At 35.6% G+C, this 18359-nt stretch overlaps 1 protein-coding gene across 12 annotated transcripts in view; it reads right to left on the reverse strand.

Moving 5' to 3' along the window:
• LOC131434603 (glutamate receptor ionotropic, NMDA 3A-like) overlaps positions 1–18359 on the reverse strand; it is a 646413-nt gene that overhangs the window by 16840 nt on the left and 611214 nt on the right. For 11 of the 12 annotated variants that reach the window (XM_058601472.1, XM_058601471.1, XM_058601470.1 and 8 more), the window contains 3 exons: positions 10115–10249; positions 9638–10064; positions 9509–9579 (listed from right to left, as the gene is read on the reverse strand). The exons of the other annotated variant lie outside the window; for it this stretch is intronic. In XM_058601472.1, coding sequence (XP_058457455.1) covers positions 9509–9579; positions 9638–10064; positions 10115–10249 — 633 coding nt within the window. The remainder of the gene's footprint in view (positions 1–9508; positions 9580–9637; positions 10065–10114; positions 10250–18359) is intronic. 12 annotated transcript variants of the gene reach the window in all.

The raw sequence follows: 18359 nt of genomic DNA on the forward strand, positions 1-18359 counted from the left end.
AGCTAGTGAAATTATAAAACTATAATATTAATGTATATATTGTTATTTATTTATTTTTTTTTTGTTTTAAGCGATTGAATTTATGCTTTGTGCTGTTTTAAATCATTTCTTGGTCCAGTGTTTTTTCATTATTTTATGTATTTTTAATAGAAATAAGATCGTCGAAATTGCGATAATAACCGACAATTTGATCTCGTGGTCTTGGTGACTTGTCGTAGACTGTTCAATATGCTCGTTAATTTGGATATTGGTGTCACCAGACTGGTTGGTTTCTTTTGATTGCCCTTTCCCCATGGTGTTTGATTTTTACAGCAACGAACTGGACGCGCTAGCCGCGTCTTCGACTGTTAAGAACTTCTTGCAGGAAATCGTCAATTAATTCCCACAACTCTATATTATCCCAGAAGGGGTCTTCCATTTATATTATAATCAAGAGCAAAAAAAAATAAAAATGAATAAAAGAACTTTTACTATTTATTACTGTTACTATTTATTTTCATTGATTTATTTTTTCTTCCTCTTCTTCTACATAATTTACCCAGGTTAATGGATCATCTCCTGGTAATTCTTCAATTCTTTTAACTATTTCGTTCCACTTAGGGCACGATTTTTTCTCAAGGGGGCAAAAGCTCCTGTTCCCTTCCCTTGTTTTATTTCGTCTAAAAATTCTAGGAACTCTTCTAATTCCTGTTTGTCCATAACTATTTTCTTTTCTAGCTACTTATCTCTAGGGGTCTTATTGATTATTTACCTGAAGTATAGTGTGGAGATGGAGTGTATAAATACATTCGGGTTCACCGTTGCGGTTAGTTGGCTGCTAGCGTTGAACTTATTCTGGCTTATGTTGCTGCTTCCACCACGTTGTCACGTATTGGTTTCCCATTTTTTCACTGTTTTGGTCGAGATCATTCACGGAGAATACTACCGTCTTGCGAATTCTTTGGACCATTTCCTTGATCTCCTTATGGACATTGCTCTTCGCGTATACGAAGTTGTGGAGTTGATACACCAAGCCCTTAACCACCAATATTTTCGGATTCTGCGGGGTTTTGTTCAACACGCTCTACCCTGGACCATCATCTGCTGCTGTTGCTTCTGCTGCTGCTGTTTTTCTTGTTGCTGCTGCTGCTGCAGATGTTTCTCTGGTTCTAGTGGAGCTCCTGGCCTTCTTGATTATGCTGAGGTGGCGACCTCAACAAACCACTCTTGGCGAACGGATTCGCCGCTTCTACTCTGGATTCCATTCGGGTCGCTATCTACACCCGTCGTACATGGTTACCTTTCGTAATGTCAATTAATCTATCTAGGTTTTCTCGGAGATAGCTGAACCGATTTCGACTCAGATTCATATGAAAATTCTTACAATCCCATACGGAATTCATGGATTTTATCCGAACCCGCCTTCCGGTTTCGGAGTTATAGGGTAAAGTGTGTTAAATATTGTATACCGTCACTTAAACCGGCGAAACAAAACACGTAAAAATTTTCTTAACGTGTCTCAAAACTACACAAATCGATAGCCATTATCAGTAGGCTACTAAACATATCGATTTCGGCTATCCTGGCTCCCGGTCTCCGGTTCCTGAAGCACCGGAAATAGTGGTCATTTATTCTAAAGTGGGTCCCTGCAATTATGTCTCTGATATTACCCTTCCTCCTTTGAGCCGATCATTGTATGAAAAATGACAACAATACACCGATAAACACTACAAAGTAAATTTGCAACTTGACAATGCTCGTCCATATGCTGCGTAAAAACATACTTAAAAACGGTCAAATGAGAAGTCCTATCGGCCCGCTGTACAACCCAGATATTGCGCTTTCCGATTACTATTTGTTCCGGTCGATGCAGCATGGCCTGGATAACCATAACTTTTCCAATTAGTATGAAGTTAATAAATAAATCAATTCGGAGATTGTGGCCAATCCGGCTAGCGATCGGCAATGGTTTGAATGTTGAATTTAAAACCATTTTTACCTTTTGTCGTGAATACGACTTACTTTACTATGGGGCGCCTTTTCAAAATTTACCCTCTGGGAGAGTGATAAGTTTTTGATCGTGAATATTTCTTGTTGTACTTAACGCAACAACATAATTTTCTCTCCATGCCATCAGCAATATAATCAGGAATTTGTGATTACATTTTCAACAGTGTAAAAAAACCATAAATAACTCAAAATCTATTTTTTCTCAAACTTTTGGAAACAACGAGGAAAACTCATCTCGTTTGCTTGCCTTTTTCGCACCAGGACGACGGTTTTGAGGTAGTCAGGCACATATCAGTTGCGGTGTTCTACTGGTCAAGTGTAATAGTTAAATCTTGACCGAGAATTAATCATTTAGACGGAACTGTATATCGTGCTGATGTTCTTCACCACCATCAGTGAGGTGGTAAAAACTTCAAATGCTCAGGTGGTGCTCTTCTTCGCATTCAGACGTCGTGGCTAGCAGTAAACCAGCAGTAGTAGAGAACTGAATTTTAGTTAAATTCAAGAACTAATCTCAGAACCTAGATTCTGGTCCACCTGAATTCTGAAGTTAATTTTCAAGTGGAACACATTTTTGTTTTATATATATTAGAAATTTAAGAAAAATGTGGTCGGGTTTTGAACAATTACAGCAACGTATTGATTTGAATGTTCATAGCCATGTATTTTTAATTGTATATCATTAAAATAATGATTAATAGCTAGCAGTGTCCTATGTTGTCTGCAAAAAACCGTATTTCCCTGATATATTCGACGGTTTTAAAGAAGTAAGCAATATATAAAAAGGGAAAGCATCGCTTTTGAGTGCATAAGTATAATTTCTAATTTATATAAGATGAACTCGATTGATAATGAGAAAAAGTATCACTTCAATCGAAATCGCATAAAGGTACAGAACCGCTATAAAAATATCTGCTTGCATACAAGCTTGGCGAAGAGAAGCTCAAATATCGATATTCGTATCGCAATCATGTACCAACATATAATTGCATACATTTGGGCTATTGATGTAATTTCGTCGGCTACAAAACAAATTCAAATCACGACAAATAGAGTCTATATTCTGGGTTCGCAGACTCTCGTGCATTTGCGGATTCAAAAGTGTGACAATTAATTGAAAATGTCGATCATTAGAAATTTTGGTTGCCTTGTTCCACATTAAAGGCTCGAACCCCATGGGGCTGATCCTTGTAGTTTTTAGCTCCGAATTTACTTTCATACTTCTATTTCGAAAATTTCGTTCCTGATCACAGACTAAAAAACAAAAATAAAACTATGTTTCTAGAACTGAAACCTATTTCAGGATTTTGAAAATGGTTTCAAATTCAGTTCCTTATTCATGGATTCGAATCCAGAGATATGATTTAGGATTTTTCAGAATTCATGAACAAAATTCAGGATATGAATTTTAGATCTGGATTCTGAAACTAAATGTTGGATTTGAACACCGAACCTTCATTTCAAAGCTGAATTCAAAACTTTAATTCCTGAATTAAATTTCAGAATTTAATTCATCAACTCAGTCTCAGCATTCATTTCCAGAATTCGGAACCTGCATGTTGGAACTAAATTGTGGACATGATTTCTGGAATTAGATGCTGGAACTGAATTCAGTTCCTATATTAAGACTTGGAATTCAAGTTCAGATTTTAGTTCCATAACGCAATTTGGAATGCAATGAAAGTTGCAAAATATACACAACCTAATACGAATGATTATCTCTATCCAGAAGTGAGAAAGAAATATGTCAGTTTTATTCGTATTCACGTCCTCCAGTTATGTTCGTGACATAACCACCCGCCTTTTTTTATAAGAATAAAAATTAGGTAGGGGAAGGTTTTCGTTTGCCGTAACTTTCGACCACCCCACCGTAACTTTTGACAGAAAGCAGATAACGTCATTCCGACAAATGTCATGTGTGTGTAATTGCAGCACGTTCTTTTTGTGCCGAATACGGAAGCGAACAGACGCTTGTACAACACTAAAGTTTTTCTATAATATCATAGATTGAAGAGCATCGGAAAGGTATATATATGAGGTGAAATCGATCTATTTCGCGATTTAATACCGGATGCTATCGAAATTTTCGCAGCCAAAGATTTGTTTTATCATTTTCAAAATGTCTACTGATTTCGGTTACCGGCACCCCATTTTTTCGACAAATCGTGAAAAATTGTTAGTGATATGCAGATTGCTGTCGAAACAAACCAAGCCAAATTTTTGGAAAACATCTAGCTGCTCATACAGCGGATGCTCCTGTTAAGAAAAAACGTGGAAGACCGACCAAATCAACACCAAAGGCGCCAACATTCAAATCATCGACCAAGAGAACCATAGTGAAGTCACCATCAGACAATGAAGACTTTTGTCCAAAACGCTTCCAAAAAGAAAAAAATCTGTTTTTGCCTTTCTCATATAGAAAGGTTATGCAATCACTGTGAAAACCGACTTTTGAAAAGTGTCATATAATATTCGACTCAGTTCGTCGAGTACGCAAAATGTGTGTATGTGTGTGTATGTGCGGTTGTGTGTATGTAACGTATTTTGCACTACCTTTTCTCAGAGATTTTCACCAACTTAGATTAAATGAAATGTGAACCCATACAAAATTCCTGAATATTATTTGGATCCGACTTCCGGTCCCGGAGTTATGGAGTAAAATGTGCAAAAAATTGTGAAAATATGTTTTCTAACTTTTCTCATAGATGACGCGACCGATTTTTACAGCCTTAGGTTTAAATGAAACGTCCTGTAGGACGTAATTCCTGAATTTCATCCAGATCCGGCTTCCTGATCCGGCAATATTATGTAACGTGTGTTAAAAATTTTATGCATTCACTGAAAATGGTAAAAAATTCTAAAACGACTTCAAATCTTCTCCAATTAATAATCTTCATCAGTAGATGGTCAAACAAACCGATTTCGGTTATTCTTTTAAGAATCGAAGAAAATTATTTTAAAGAATACCACAGTATTATATATGATAGTATGGTTGATATGAGAGAGGCATCATCGCACCACTAGGTGGATTAAAACGTTTTTTTTTTCTTTGAATAACTGCAGTCTTCACTGATATTTTTCCATTTTAGGTGAAATTTCTTGGGGTGCCGGTAGCCGAACACCTTTTGGATATGATAAAAATTTATCGCTTTACTAAATTGATAATTATTTTTTTCAATCAAATAAATCAACTTAGTTTCTTAATCAGTTGTTAGCTAGGGACATGAGCTTTCCATTGATGTATAGATGTCCGCATTATGTGCACTAAATCAGAAGTTATGAGCTTGAAATAAAAGGGTGCCGGTAACCGAACACTCTCCCCTGTAGAATTCGCTCAATCTTTAGACAAATTTCCCGAGGCCCGGAGGGGCGAGTATCATATACCAATCGATTCAGCTCAACGAACTGAGAAAATGTCCGTGTGTGTACATGTGAGTGGTCAACAAAGAAGTCGAGATCTCAGAGATGACTGGACCGATTTTGATCAAATGTCGCAAATGAAAGGTCTCCCCATTAGCCTGAACGCTATTGAATGGTTTTGAGATCGGATGTTTACTTTTGGAGTTATACAAAGATTTATGTCGAAATTTTCAGTTTTTTGACAATATCTGTCACAATAAGAAGAAAATTGAAATCATAATATGTTTTTAGTTCCGCACGGTAATAGCTATCTAACAAGCCATATACTGTTAAAATCCGTCCATTTGAAACGGAGATATCGGATTTTTTGTGTAAGCGACTTTTCGCTTTACTTCAGTAGTAGAAGTCTTGAGCAATGCTTGGGAGCTGCGTGAAACACGATTTTTTATACTGTTTCATACTATTATTTCTAATTATCAAAAAGACTGGGTATCCTTTTTCATGACTTATTTCATCGAACTGATTTTAAAACGGTTCATTTTTGGCAACATAATCGCTCGTATATGACATATGCAATGGCAGCATTTTCGAGTTGAGAGCAATTCCATACAGCAATAAATGCTGGCAACTAGCAACTAGTTACAGCAATATATGCTGGAAAAACAAAACACCCATATACCATTCGAATCAGTTCGTCGAGATCAGCAAATGCATATGTGATAAATAATTTCATTTAATTTTTTCGGATATGGTTCAACCGTTTTCTACCACGTCAGATTCATATGAAAAGTTGTATGCTTCTAAACAAGATTCCTGACTTAAGTTTGGATCCAGCTTCTGGTTCCGGAACTACAGGATGATATATAAAACGGAATTAAAATAATGTAACTTAACACATGGATCAATAAGTCCCGAGACTAAAGCAGAGATGGCGCTCGTAGTAAATCAGTAACCACGTCTTTCTAGAGTACTAACCTTTGCTTGAAACGGGGCAAAACTTTAAGTCGATACGACCAGAAACAGCTGAGTTATCGAGGTTGGAGTAAAGTCGTTTTGTAGATTTCTGAAGATACGAGCAGTCCGGAGAGTTGTCATTTCTTATCGTATTTGATGGATTTGATAGAATGTAGAATACCAGCGTAAGTAGTGTTGAGGCCTTGTACATCGGTGCGATGATTAACTGTTTTGGTAGTATTGGAAATATGACTCATTTCCAACAGAGGCAAAGCTGTAGATGGCAAAGATCGATCTATGATCTTTGTTTTCTCCAATACAAAATTGTGTCCTTCGTTGATGGTGTGATGAATGAGTGCTGTTTTTGCCTTTCTCATAGGCTATGCAATCACTGTGAAAATCAACTTTTTAACCGAGGCTCGGAGGGCCGAATGTCATATACCATTCGACTCAGCTCGACGAACTGAGCAAATGTCTCTGTGTGAATATGTGAATATTTGAGAAAAAGTTTACACTCTATTACCTCTGGAACAACTCAACCGATTTTTGCAAATTAAACTCTTTTTCTTTTTTAACGACTAAGTTTAGTAGTCAATTTTTCTTTTTTCTTTGTGCGATATTCTCCTAACCAGAGATTTTTTTTGTAGAAACAGACAATGAAAATTATAGAATGATAGTACTCAAGGGAGAGCAAGGATGTGAAAATATAGAACGGAAAAGTGAGACGTGACAGAGGGTCATTTAAGCAAGCAGAAATCTTCTAGTAACTTAACTTTTACCTTCTACCAGAGGAGTTGAGCTTAGGCATCTGAACAATGCGAATCGCCCAAGCCTCTGGTATGTCGGAAAGTAGTGATAAAGGTCTTTTACCATTTACTATCCGAACCGGCAAAACAAAAGTTACCAGAAGTTGTCACTTTCTACTTGCGACGGCATTCTCACACACAATGAGTTCTTCACTGCATGGATGTTTTTTTGATGTGGAACACATCTTTATTAGGGGTGCAAATCACAAACTACACGTAGAAATGTGGTCAGGTTTTAAACACTTACAGAACAGTCTGTTTTATATCAATTATTAATATTATTTCATCATTTGATAGGAAATATTTCTACGTATCGATTTGAATGTTCATAGCCATGTATTTTGAATTGTATATCATTGAAATGTTGATTAATAGCTAGCAGTGTCCTATTTTGTCTGCAAAAAATCGCCAGCATACCGGATTTCCCTGCCATAGTCGACGGTTTTGAAGGAGTAAGCGATGTATCAAAGAGAGAGCATCGCTCTGATTGGTCAATCGATGCAAAAGCAAAGCTGTTGGAAGCACGCGAATCTATAAATAGAAGCGAAATTAAAGCTAACGTTTCAGTCCTATTCTTAGCATGGTAGGTAGGTTGTTGCTAGACAGCAAGACAAAAACGTGCTATAAAACGATTTGAAGCTTCAAGGGCTGCTGCTAGTTGTTAGCGTAAAACCGTGTCGCTCGCTGTGCGTATTACATTTCTCTTCATGCTCTCTCGTAAATGTGTAAAATGACTCTCGATGTGCCCGGGTGGCCAAGAAAGTTATGATATTTTCGGTAACAAGTTTGACTACATCACATAAAATCGAATAAAGCTATCGCTTGTTTGGCAGCCTTGATGAGCCGATTTTATTTCTCTCTCATGTTTCGTTACGTTAACAGGGAACTAAAATGGCGCCGACATACAAATCGACTTACATTTACAAAAATAACATTCACTTAATTTTTATCGCGACAACATATATGTTTTTATGCACTAATCGCATCTAAACTAAATTATCTAGACATTGTCAGGATAGATTTTTGATCCATGCTTTTGAAGGCGAGATATTCAATGAACAAGTTGAAAGTTGCCGTTTTCAGCTATGCAACTCTTCCTTCAGAAAAAAGATTTTCCCGACCGCTAAAGTCAAACAATCATTCTGAAATGTTCACAGAATAATCTAAACTAAATTTCTAAGAGATTGTCTGTTGGGTTTTTTTATATTCTTCACCGTTTTTGAGAAAATCAGATTTGAAGCGTGAAAATAGCCCTTTAAAACGTCCTAAAACACACTGGCCTCAGCCCTTAATTGGTATGCTCTGATCTTGTGTCATGCAAGCTCGGAATTCCATGTTATGTCGTTTTCCCATGAGAAATTGACAACTACCTCTGGATAAATTTTGAGTGCGTAAGATTAATTTCTAATTTATATTAGATGAACTCGATTGATAATGAGAAATAGTTTATCGCTTCAACCGAAATCGCAGAATGGTAGAGAAACTTAACGCTAAAAAACTGCTTGCATAAAAAACTTGAACACAATCTTGGCGAAGAGAAGCTTAATTATCGAAATCGCAAGTATGTACAAAGATATAATTGCATATATTTGGGATAATGGTGTAATTTCGTCGGTCATAAAACAAATGCAAATCAAGACAAATGATGTTCGGTGTTGGTTCGGATTGATTGAACTTTTTGATTGTAGATCATTAGAAATTTTGGTTGCCTTGTTCCACATCAACGGCTCGAACAACCCCATGGGGCTGATTCTTGTAGTTTCTTTATCTCTATACGACTAGTTGAATATCGGAATCGAAGGTTTGTGCGAACTATTGCTTATGTGCCCAGAGTCACAGCGTGTTGACTGTTTAGCCTAGGTTGTAAGCGGCGTTCAGTAGCGCTCCATTCATCGCTACCCCGATGGAAACCCATCATGTTAATTTTTACTCTTTTTCTTTTTGAACGACTAAGTGTAGTAGTCAATGTTTCTTTTTTTTTGCGATATTCTCCTAACCAGAGATAATTTTTTTTGTAGAAACAGACAATGAAAATTATAGAATGATAGTACTCAAGGGAGAGCAAGGATGTGAAAATATAGAACGGAAAAGTGAGACGTGACAGAGGGTCATTTAAGCAAGCAGAAATCTTCTAGTAACTTAACTTAAACCTTCTACCAGAGGATTTGGGCTCTCTCTCTCTCTCTCTCTCTCTCTCTCTCTCTCTATATATATATATATATATATATATATATATATATATATATATATATATATATATATATATATATATATATATATATATATATATATATATATATATATATATATATATATATATATATATATATATATATATATATATATAGAAATATTCGTTTATATATACCATTACATAAATTCATGTTTATTGTATTTACCTTCTTATCTCCTGAATCATATCGTAAAACTTAGCCTTACTTTTACGCCGACGCCTTTGTTCATCTTCCTTCTAAAATAAATAGAATTTATGCTTTGAGAGGCTAAGACCAGATAGTGATTCAAGTTACCCTTTTGATACTTTTCTGGAACAAACTAGTTATTTGTCCTTGTCGAATAGTATGAACTAGCTCTTTAGCAGAATGATGAGGTGAAACTAGTTCAACATAGTTTATAAATCTATACAATTTCTGACTAAAAAACATTATGTTTCTGCTTTTCCAGACAGTATTCTTTGGTTGGTGTCTTAAAACTGGTAACGCATACTTATAAAATACATGTTCGAAAACAAGTATCAGTAGTCCCAAAATCATACCAAACCCTAACAGCAGGAAAACTCCGGCAACAGCCCTAACCCCCAAAGGCTTCGGTTGACCTATGTCACGGTCCAGTTTAAAGCATGCTAGCGACCCATACCATTTTTCAGTCAGAATATCTAAAGTCCCATCACTCGAATATTTTGAAATCAGTGCAGAGATTGTCTCTTTAAGAGGAAACCTAAAAAACCGTTGATTGCAATTATAATTTTAATAGATTATGTGACCAACCCTTTGTTCATTCCGATCGCGTATGAATCATCGACGTAAGTATCACCTACTCTTTGTAGAGTACATCCGAGATCCGTTGCTCTATAATAATCCAGTATTGGTGAATCTGCCATCAACAAATCTATTGTTCCATTCCTGCACAATAAAATATTTGATAAGTTATTAACATGTATTAGTTATTTATTAAGTTACTGACATTGTTTATAGAGCTCATATCGCACATTATAACAATATTTATTTTTGATGTTTAAAACTGTAATAGTTTTTGCCTTTCTCATAGAAAGGCTATGCAATCGCTGTGAAAACCGACCTCAAAACTGTGGCCCGGAGGGCCAAGTGTCGTACACCATTCGATTCAGTTCGTCGAGATCACAAAATGTGTGTGTGTGTGACAAAAAAATGTCACTCAATTTTCTCAGAGATGGCTGAACCGATTTTCACTAAGTTAGATTCAAATGAAAGGTACTAAGGTCCTGTACAACGTTCCTGAGTTTTATTTAGATCCGACTTCCGGTTCCTCAATTACAAAATCAAAATATTCACTCACGTTTCTCAGAGGTCTGTGAAGAGAGAGGTGTGAAATGTCTGATGGCCTCATACAATTGTTTTTGAATTTCATTTGGATCTGACTTTTGGTTCCGGCAGTACAAGGAAATATGAGCAAATTTTAAAAAAAATTGCACTCAATATTAACGGAAATTTCTCAACCGATTTCAACAAACTGAGAAACAAATAAAAGGCCTGTAAAATTCTTTAAAATGTCCTTGAACAGTTGATCCAGATCCGACATTACAGTGCAATTAGTGAAAATTACAGTGCAATTAGTGAAAATTACAGTGCAATTAGTGAAAATTACAGTGCAATTAGTGAAAATTTTCAATTTCAGGTGTATTTTTTCACAACGATGGCGAAACGAGGTGCATATTTTTATAAAATTTATTGATAAATTCATCTAGTTGGCAGATCTTGTTAGTTAGTGAATATATAAAACTACTATGGGACTACTAGTATCCGGTTTCCACTTCTAAAAGCACCGATAATAGTGAAGAAAATCTCCAAAAACGGGACTCACTTCGATTTCTCAGCAACGGTTAAACCGATTGTCACGATTCAAATTAAAGCCCTCAATGTCTTTAAACACACTGTGCAATTTGGTCCTGATCCGACTTCCTGGAATTATACGGCGATGAGTATCAAAACATTCAAATCGTCATTCAAAATAACGAACCAAAACTAGTACGCGTCGGTACGTGCGCTTTGCTCCGTTCGCAGCGTGTTTTGTTCAATTTCGTATAGTGTGCAGAGTTGCCACATTAAAATTAAATTAAATTATTTTTCTGGTGAAAAAATGTAAATTTCTTATTCGTTTATTCAATTTCTACTTGTTCGTGTTATTACAAGATCATGATAACGATACTTTTCTATAAAAGTACACTTATTACCATTCTCATATAGAAAGTTTATGCAACCACTTGAAAAATTGACTAGTGAAAATTGGCCTTGAGGGCTAAGTGTTCTATATCATTTGAAACAGTTTATCGAGCTGAGCAATGTATGTATCTGTGTGTATTTGTGTGAGTATGTGTCAAATATTGTAACTTATAGAATTAAAAATCTCGTAGCCCCCAGGTTGTTATTCAATTTCACACCGTCATTTAGAGCGACGATACAAAAAAGAGTGAAACTCTTCTAGATTTGGCTTAAAACTTAAGTCAAATTTGTAGGCTATATTAGTAATTTTCTAAACGGACCGACTTCGGCTATAATGGTTCTAAGTTCCCGGTTCTAGAAGTACCGGAAATAGTGGTCAAAAAGTTTAAAACGAGACTCACTCAATTTTTCTAGATATGATTTGATCGATTTTCACAAACAGGCTCAAACAAATGTTCCTATATTCTCATAGGCTGTTTGAACTTTTAATGTCACAGTAATTCAGTATAGATCATCAAATACCCACACAATGATATAATTTTCTGATCTGTATGTATCTGTATCTGATTTCTGTATAAAATCTGTATTCTGTATGAAATCTGTATGCGCATGTAAAAATCTGTAGAATACAGATAAATCTGTATAAATCTCTGATCTAGACTGTTTAGTTTTTCGTTTACCAACAGAATTGCCATTCATACAGAATTATCTGTAATGTACTCTTTTGTATATATCCATGAGGATTTTATGCAGGATACAGATTTCGTACATATTGCCAAAACTATGTACAGGTCGTCAAATGGTGAGATAACTAAGTCCTCACAAGTCCCTATCTCATGCCTCCCCGAGCGTCTATGATGACATTTGGTCAATAGAACGGCGTCGACTGGGTGCTATCGCCTTCTGCGTTAGTAGCAGAATGAGAGGGTGCGAAATGGCTTGTAGGTTGAAGCCCATCCTAAAGTGCAGTGTTTATCATAGTATATTACAACATAAAATTGTGTTGTTTATTACATCATGTATTTTTATTATTTTTATTATTATTATTATTATTATTATTATTAGAAGAGCGTAACTTACACTGCGACATTACCTGTTATATTGTATCATAGCATATTATTTCATATATTATCGTCTTACACTATTTTATGTTATTAAATACTATGTTGTATGGTATTATACTGCATTGCATTATATCATATTATATTGTATTATATTATATTATATTTTAATATATTATGTTATATTATATTTCTATTATGTTATGTTATATTGTATCGCATTATGTTGTATTATATTATATTATATTGTAGGGTTTATTATGAGTAGTGCTACGTACCTCTGCGCAAAATATAAATTTGTTTTCCTTATAAGTTATCATTTTTAAAGTAACTTTCAACTAAATATCAAGGTCGTCACAAGGTGAGCTTGGTCCTCACTGGTTCCTGTTTCATGCCTACCCGTGTGTCTGTGGTGACAAAAGGTCGATGGAATGCGTTGATGGCAGAATGAGAGGATGAGAAATGACATATAAATTCAAGTAATATAATATCATAGCATAACGCAACATATCATTTTATTCATTCATATATTTCATTGTGCTATATTATATTGTTTTTTATTATTATTTTCATTATAATATTTATTGTTATTATTATTAATTTGTCATCAATAATAATAACATATATTATTTTTATAGATGTGGATATTATTATTGTTATTAGAATAGAAATATTCTACTTCCTACAGTATTGCGAAGATAGAAGATCATAACTGACTCTCTACATTGACTGTTATTTTATATCATTTTTTATAATATATTATATTATATTGTATGACATTGTATTATATTATTTTGTAATCTATTATATCATTTTATGTTATATTTATTTCATTACACTATGTTTCATTGTATTTATCAATATAAAACATTTTGCACGGGGGCGTAAAGGGGAGGGAGCATCAGGGCATCGGACGAATTGATGACTGGACGAGGGATTGTGGATAGCCAGCCCAAGTCACTTGAAGGAAACTTGTTTCCTTCTGAAGGTTTGAAATGAGTCTGACGCGCCCTTCTCAAACAAACCATCAGGCGGGTTCAAGCATGTATAGCGATATGCTTCATCCATGCACTGGATATTATGGTTGGAATAGCATCTTTTATTCCCGCGGAATACGAGTAAGTGACTCTACTTACGTATCCGCCCAACCCTTTTTGTTCGCTTTTCGGTAACAGCTATAGTAAGAAGGTGAATGGATGAGTCATATCGGGGCTACTGTAAGTCTACCCGCATCCACTGGCAAGTCCTTGAACTGATGGTGGCTTCACTTCACATCACATCACATCACATATTGCCAAAACTATGTACAGAATTGTGTCTACTTCTCATTCTCCAACGCAATACAAAATCGAACACATGTTTTGTTACGATATTCACTTGCTTCTGTCCTGCCGTCACTTAATTTCGAGTGAAAATCACCATCACAATCAAAAATAGCCCACATGACATTTGAAAAATGATTTTACATCGGGCCCGATAATTAACTTTTTGAACATTCCGTGCGAAAAACAAATTAAAAGAATAAATACTACAGCTATGTATATACCACAAACCAATAATTAATAAATTTTTGCCTTCAAACATCGTTAAAAAGGTTAAATATATCATCAACGTAATCCCATAATTGATAGCTATGATTCATTTTCAAATATTCTACAAAGCCTGATAAAATCAGGTATACCTGAAAGCAGCTGATCTGTGTTGACAAACGGAGAGAAACCAACTTTTACATAACACATATAACACATGGGGTGTACCGATAGTAAATAGTTGATAGATAGATGATGATGATGATGATGATGATGGTCCCACCTCATACCCCTACAAAGGTGTGAGCAGAACGAGTTACCTAACTGATAATTAATATTTTTGCACATATATTAACCAGTAAACAAAAGAAAGCGATCTTATTAATCTAGCAGGTATAGATTCTTCTTCAATAGAACGACTGACCGCAAAATAACATTCAAATATTTCGGATTTACTATCCAGGGTTAATCAAGAAAATTTCCAACCCGGGAAGATCATTGATCACATCAGAAGTCGAACCCGATCTCTTTACCAGTATCAGACAGTAATTCACCTGGCCTTCCTGCCAGTTCATCGCTACACACATCAGCTACGATGGAGTAACGAGACTGCGGATGACCAGAGCCAAGCCCAATTCCATCAACAATTGTCGATCTCAATTAGTTTTCCGAATGTATTCCTTAAATTATTAATCAAACTTTGCGATCAAGGTCAAGGGCAAACTTAACACACTGATTGCGTAAGGCTCTTCGGCCAGTCCTATTTGCTTTCCAAATAGTCACTACGTGATTCGCGCGCGAGGCTCAAACGCTTGTAAACTGCTAATTATTTTTAACTCTCAAACAAACTAAAAATCCATCATCATACCGAACATAGTAACTTAATACGTCTCACAATCATATATATAAACAAAAAGAAAATACAATCTTCGTTTCCTAAAAAAAATAAAAAATCTAAAAAAATTGAACTAACTAAATATTTGCTTACAAAGCGGACTTTATGTATGAAATACATAATTTTTTAAACTCCACCAATGTCGTTGCGCGTTTGATTTCTTTTGGCATCGAATTAAAAAAACTTATCCCCTTGTACAATAATGAGTTTTGCGATCTGGCTTACAGAAAGCTTGGTGTTCTAGCATCAGATGCGTTTCTAGTATTGTACCTATGCAAATCAGTTCCTCTTTCAATTCGATTACACAAATATCGAGGCAGCATGCCGTTTAAGATCTTGAAAATAAATACCATGGTTAAGTAGTAAATTCTCTGTTTTACTGAAAGCCATTGTAATGCGTTCCGTAGAAAATCTGAGGAGGTAAATCTACTACATTTTAGCAAGAAACAGAATGGATGGGCAAAATTCAATGTGTGGTGAAATGACTGTTTTATACAAAACAATCTTACTATGGATCGATAGGTCATTTCTCAAACGATACAATATACCGTACTTTTAGAAAATCTTCTTGATGACGTTATTAATATGAGAATTGAATGTTAACTTTTCATCAATTATGACTCCAACATACTTCATTTCTCTAACGCGATCAATAGTTTCATCATCAATTTTCACATTTTCGTCATGACCGGTGCTAACTGAAGAAATAACAATATAATTAGTTTTTGCGACATTGCTTAAATTTTAACCCGCGAACTTAGATCCTCGTTTAAATGCGCAACAGCTCCATTGAAATCTTTAGCCTTAATGACCAGAACAGTATCGTCAGCAAACAAATTTATATCACAGAAACGTAAGACTCGCTTCATATCATTAATATACATAATAAATAGGATAGGACACTTCCCGGAGGGACACTAAGTGAATTACCGAGGGAACTAGACACATCATCCTCAAAAACAGTTTTTTGAGATCTACCACATAAATAGTGTCCAAACCATTCATATGCCATTCCCCCGATGCCAAAACGACGCAAAGTCTGCAACAATAAAGGTCTATAAATTGTTTCAAAGGCTCTCTTCAGATCCAAGAACACAACAAAAATACTCTCTTTTGCTTCGATTTTCTCCTTCCATTTTACCAATACTAGGTTCAAAGCGGTTTCACAAGAATGACCCCTACGATATCCCGATTGTTCCGGTATTAGCAAACTGTTAGAGTTCAAATAGTTAATCAGCTGATCTTTAACAAGTTCCAGGATTATTTCCAGCGTATGCAACATGATACTGGGACGGTACTCCTCGGCTTTATCCGTTCTAGTAACCTTGGGGATAGGGACAACCAGAGATTATTTCCACACTTTTGGAACGCGCACCGTGTACAACGAATCGTTTACCAAATCCAGTAGATCGTGTCCGATAACATGAAAGCAATCCTGTATCAATTTTGAGTTTACATTGTCAATACCAGTCGATTTTACCAAATTAAAACAAATATTTTTCAATTGTTCGAAAGTAATTGATTGAAATTCATTAAGTCTACAATAGTTATTCATCGGCTGTGTTATTTCAACAGGTTCACCTACCAATTCAATACTTTGATTGATCTGTTGAACACTATTTATGAAATAACTGTTGAACTTTTCAGATATGATTTGTTTTGTATGTTCTTCTATACCATTAAAAGCTATGCTTTTCGATGCACTATGTGTAGACTTGATAAGCTGTTTGAGAATTTTCAACAACTCTCTGCTGTTTTGTTGATTTTGATCGATCTTCCTCTGTATGTATTCATATCTAGTCTTCTTCAGGGTCAGTGAATAAATATTTCGTGCTTGTGTATATCTACTCCAGTGACTATCATTGTTAGTTCTACAGAACCTCTTGTACTGTTTATCCCTCTCCCGTTTTAACTGTAAGAGGTCTATTGAATACTAACTTTTTAGCTGTTCGAACCAACGTACTTTTCCGTTATTAATTCATTTGTACACGTTTTCAACACGTCGGTCAGAATAGATGCCCTGCGATCCAAATTTCCAGTCAACTGTGTACAACTCAAGCTACTTTATACAAGTCGAGACATGGTTTGCTTTGAATATTTTTTCCAACACTTTATTTTCACTGTATTTCTAATTTCCCTACGATTTGCAAACAACAAATCCTAATAGTTCTTTAGAAAACTTTTAGAGCCATTAGAACGGCTGATATTGTGCAATGCTCTCCACCGTTGTTTTTTTCCAATGCTAATCAGGGCTTGTATTGTGAATCCTCAAACGAACGAAGCAACAAAAAATATCTGCTGTGAACACTTTGCTTGACATAGCTGAATGAGAGACCTATATTAGAGAGAAACTGGATGCGTGAGAGTATATGCTACTGAGCAGACCAATTCCTCTTGCCAAGTAAATTGTCTGTGCTCTCACTCTCAGTTAACACATGAACCAAGCAATCCATGACAATGTTATGAAATGAAGGGTTCACTCTCGTTAGTATTGTACGAGAAAGAAGACCTTGCCTCACGGTGTGCTACAAGACGCGAAGCAACGTCATATAGGCAATGTTTACGGTTTATTTTTAAAAAGTAGGTTTACAGAAATCATTTTTAACATAATGTTCGCATTCCAAGACCAAATTTGATCACATTTCAAACAGACTTTAAACATTTTATAGCAGAAGTTTTGCATTTGAGCCCATTTTCAAAACGATCAATTTGTTTCTTGGCAGTTTACACTGTGTATATATCCTAGAAACACTAAAAGCAATGTTCTTTAAATTAATATTCATCGGAACTAAAAGTTATGAAACTAGTTTCCTCATAGGCATCTACAATATGAGAACCATTCATCAAATGCTAACCTCATGAAGCATAGGTCTCAGCAAGCGGGCATATTCATGAACTAATGAACGAACGAAGCAGCTCTCCTGGCTTGGGTTGCGCTGTGAATTCTACCTGACATACGAATGTGTGTGAATAGCACAGATGGTGAAACCCTTTCGTTCATATTCGTTGCTTCAATATGCAAGCCCTGATGCTAATGACTGGCAGCTGTGACGTAATCTCTCTTGTCGAAAGCGAAACTAGCTGTGCAGACGACACAAAACACATCTGCTCGCAGGGGCGATACAATCCAAACTGATTCAAGTTTTGTTGAGAGGCTTGTTTCTACCTGATTTCGTTTGTAGCTTTTTCACTAATGGGCGGTCCTAAATGCTATAAAAATAGCCGCATACAGAATTTTAATGTCGATTATTTCATTTCGGATTTGCATATTTTATTGAAAGAAACTATCAATATGCTGTAGGGATTCGTTTCCAGCATTCAGAAGAGTC

Source organism: Malaya genurostris, chromosome 3 (assembly GCF_030247185.1).
Source record: "Malaya genurostris strain Urasoe2022 chromosome 3, Malgen_1.1, whole genome shotgun sequence".
Lineage (NCBI taxonomy): Eukaryota > Metazoa > Arthropoda > Insecta > Diptera > Culicidae > Malaya > Malaya genurostris.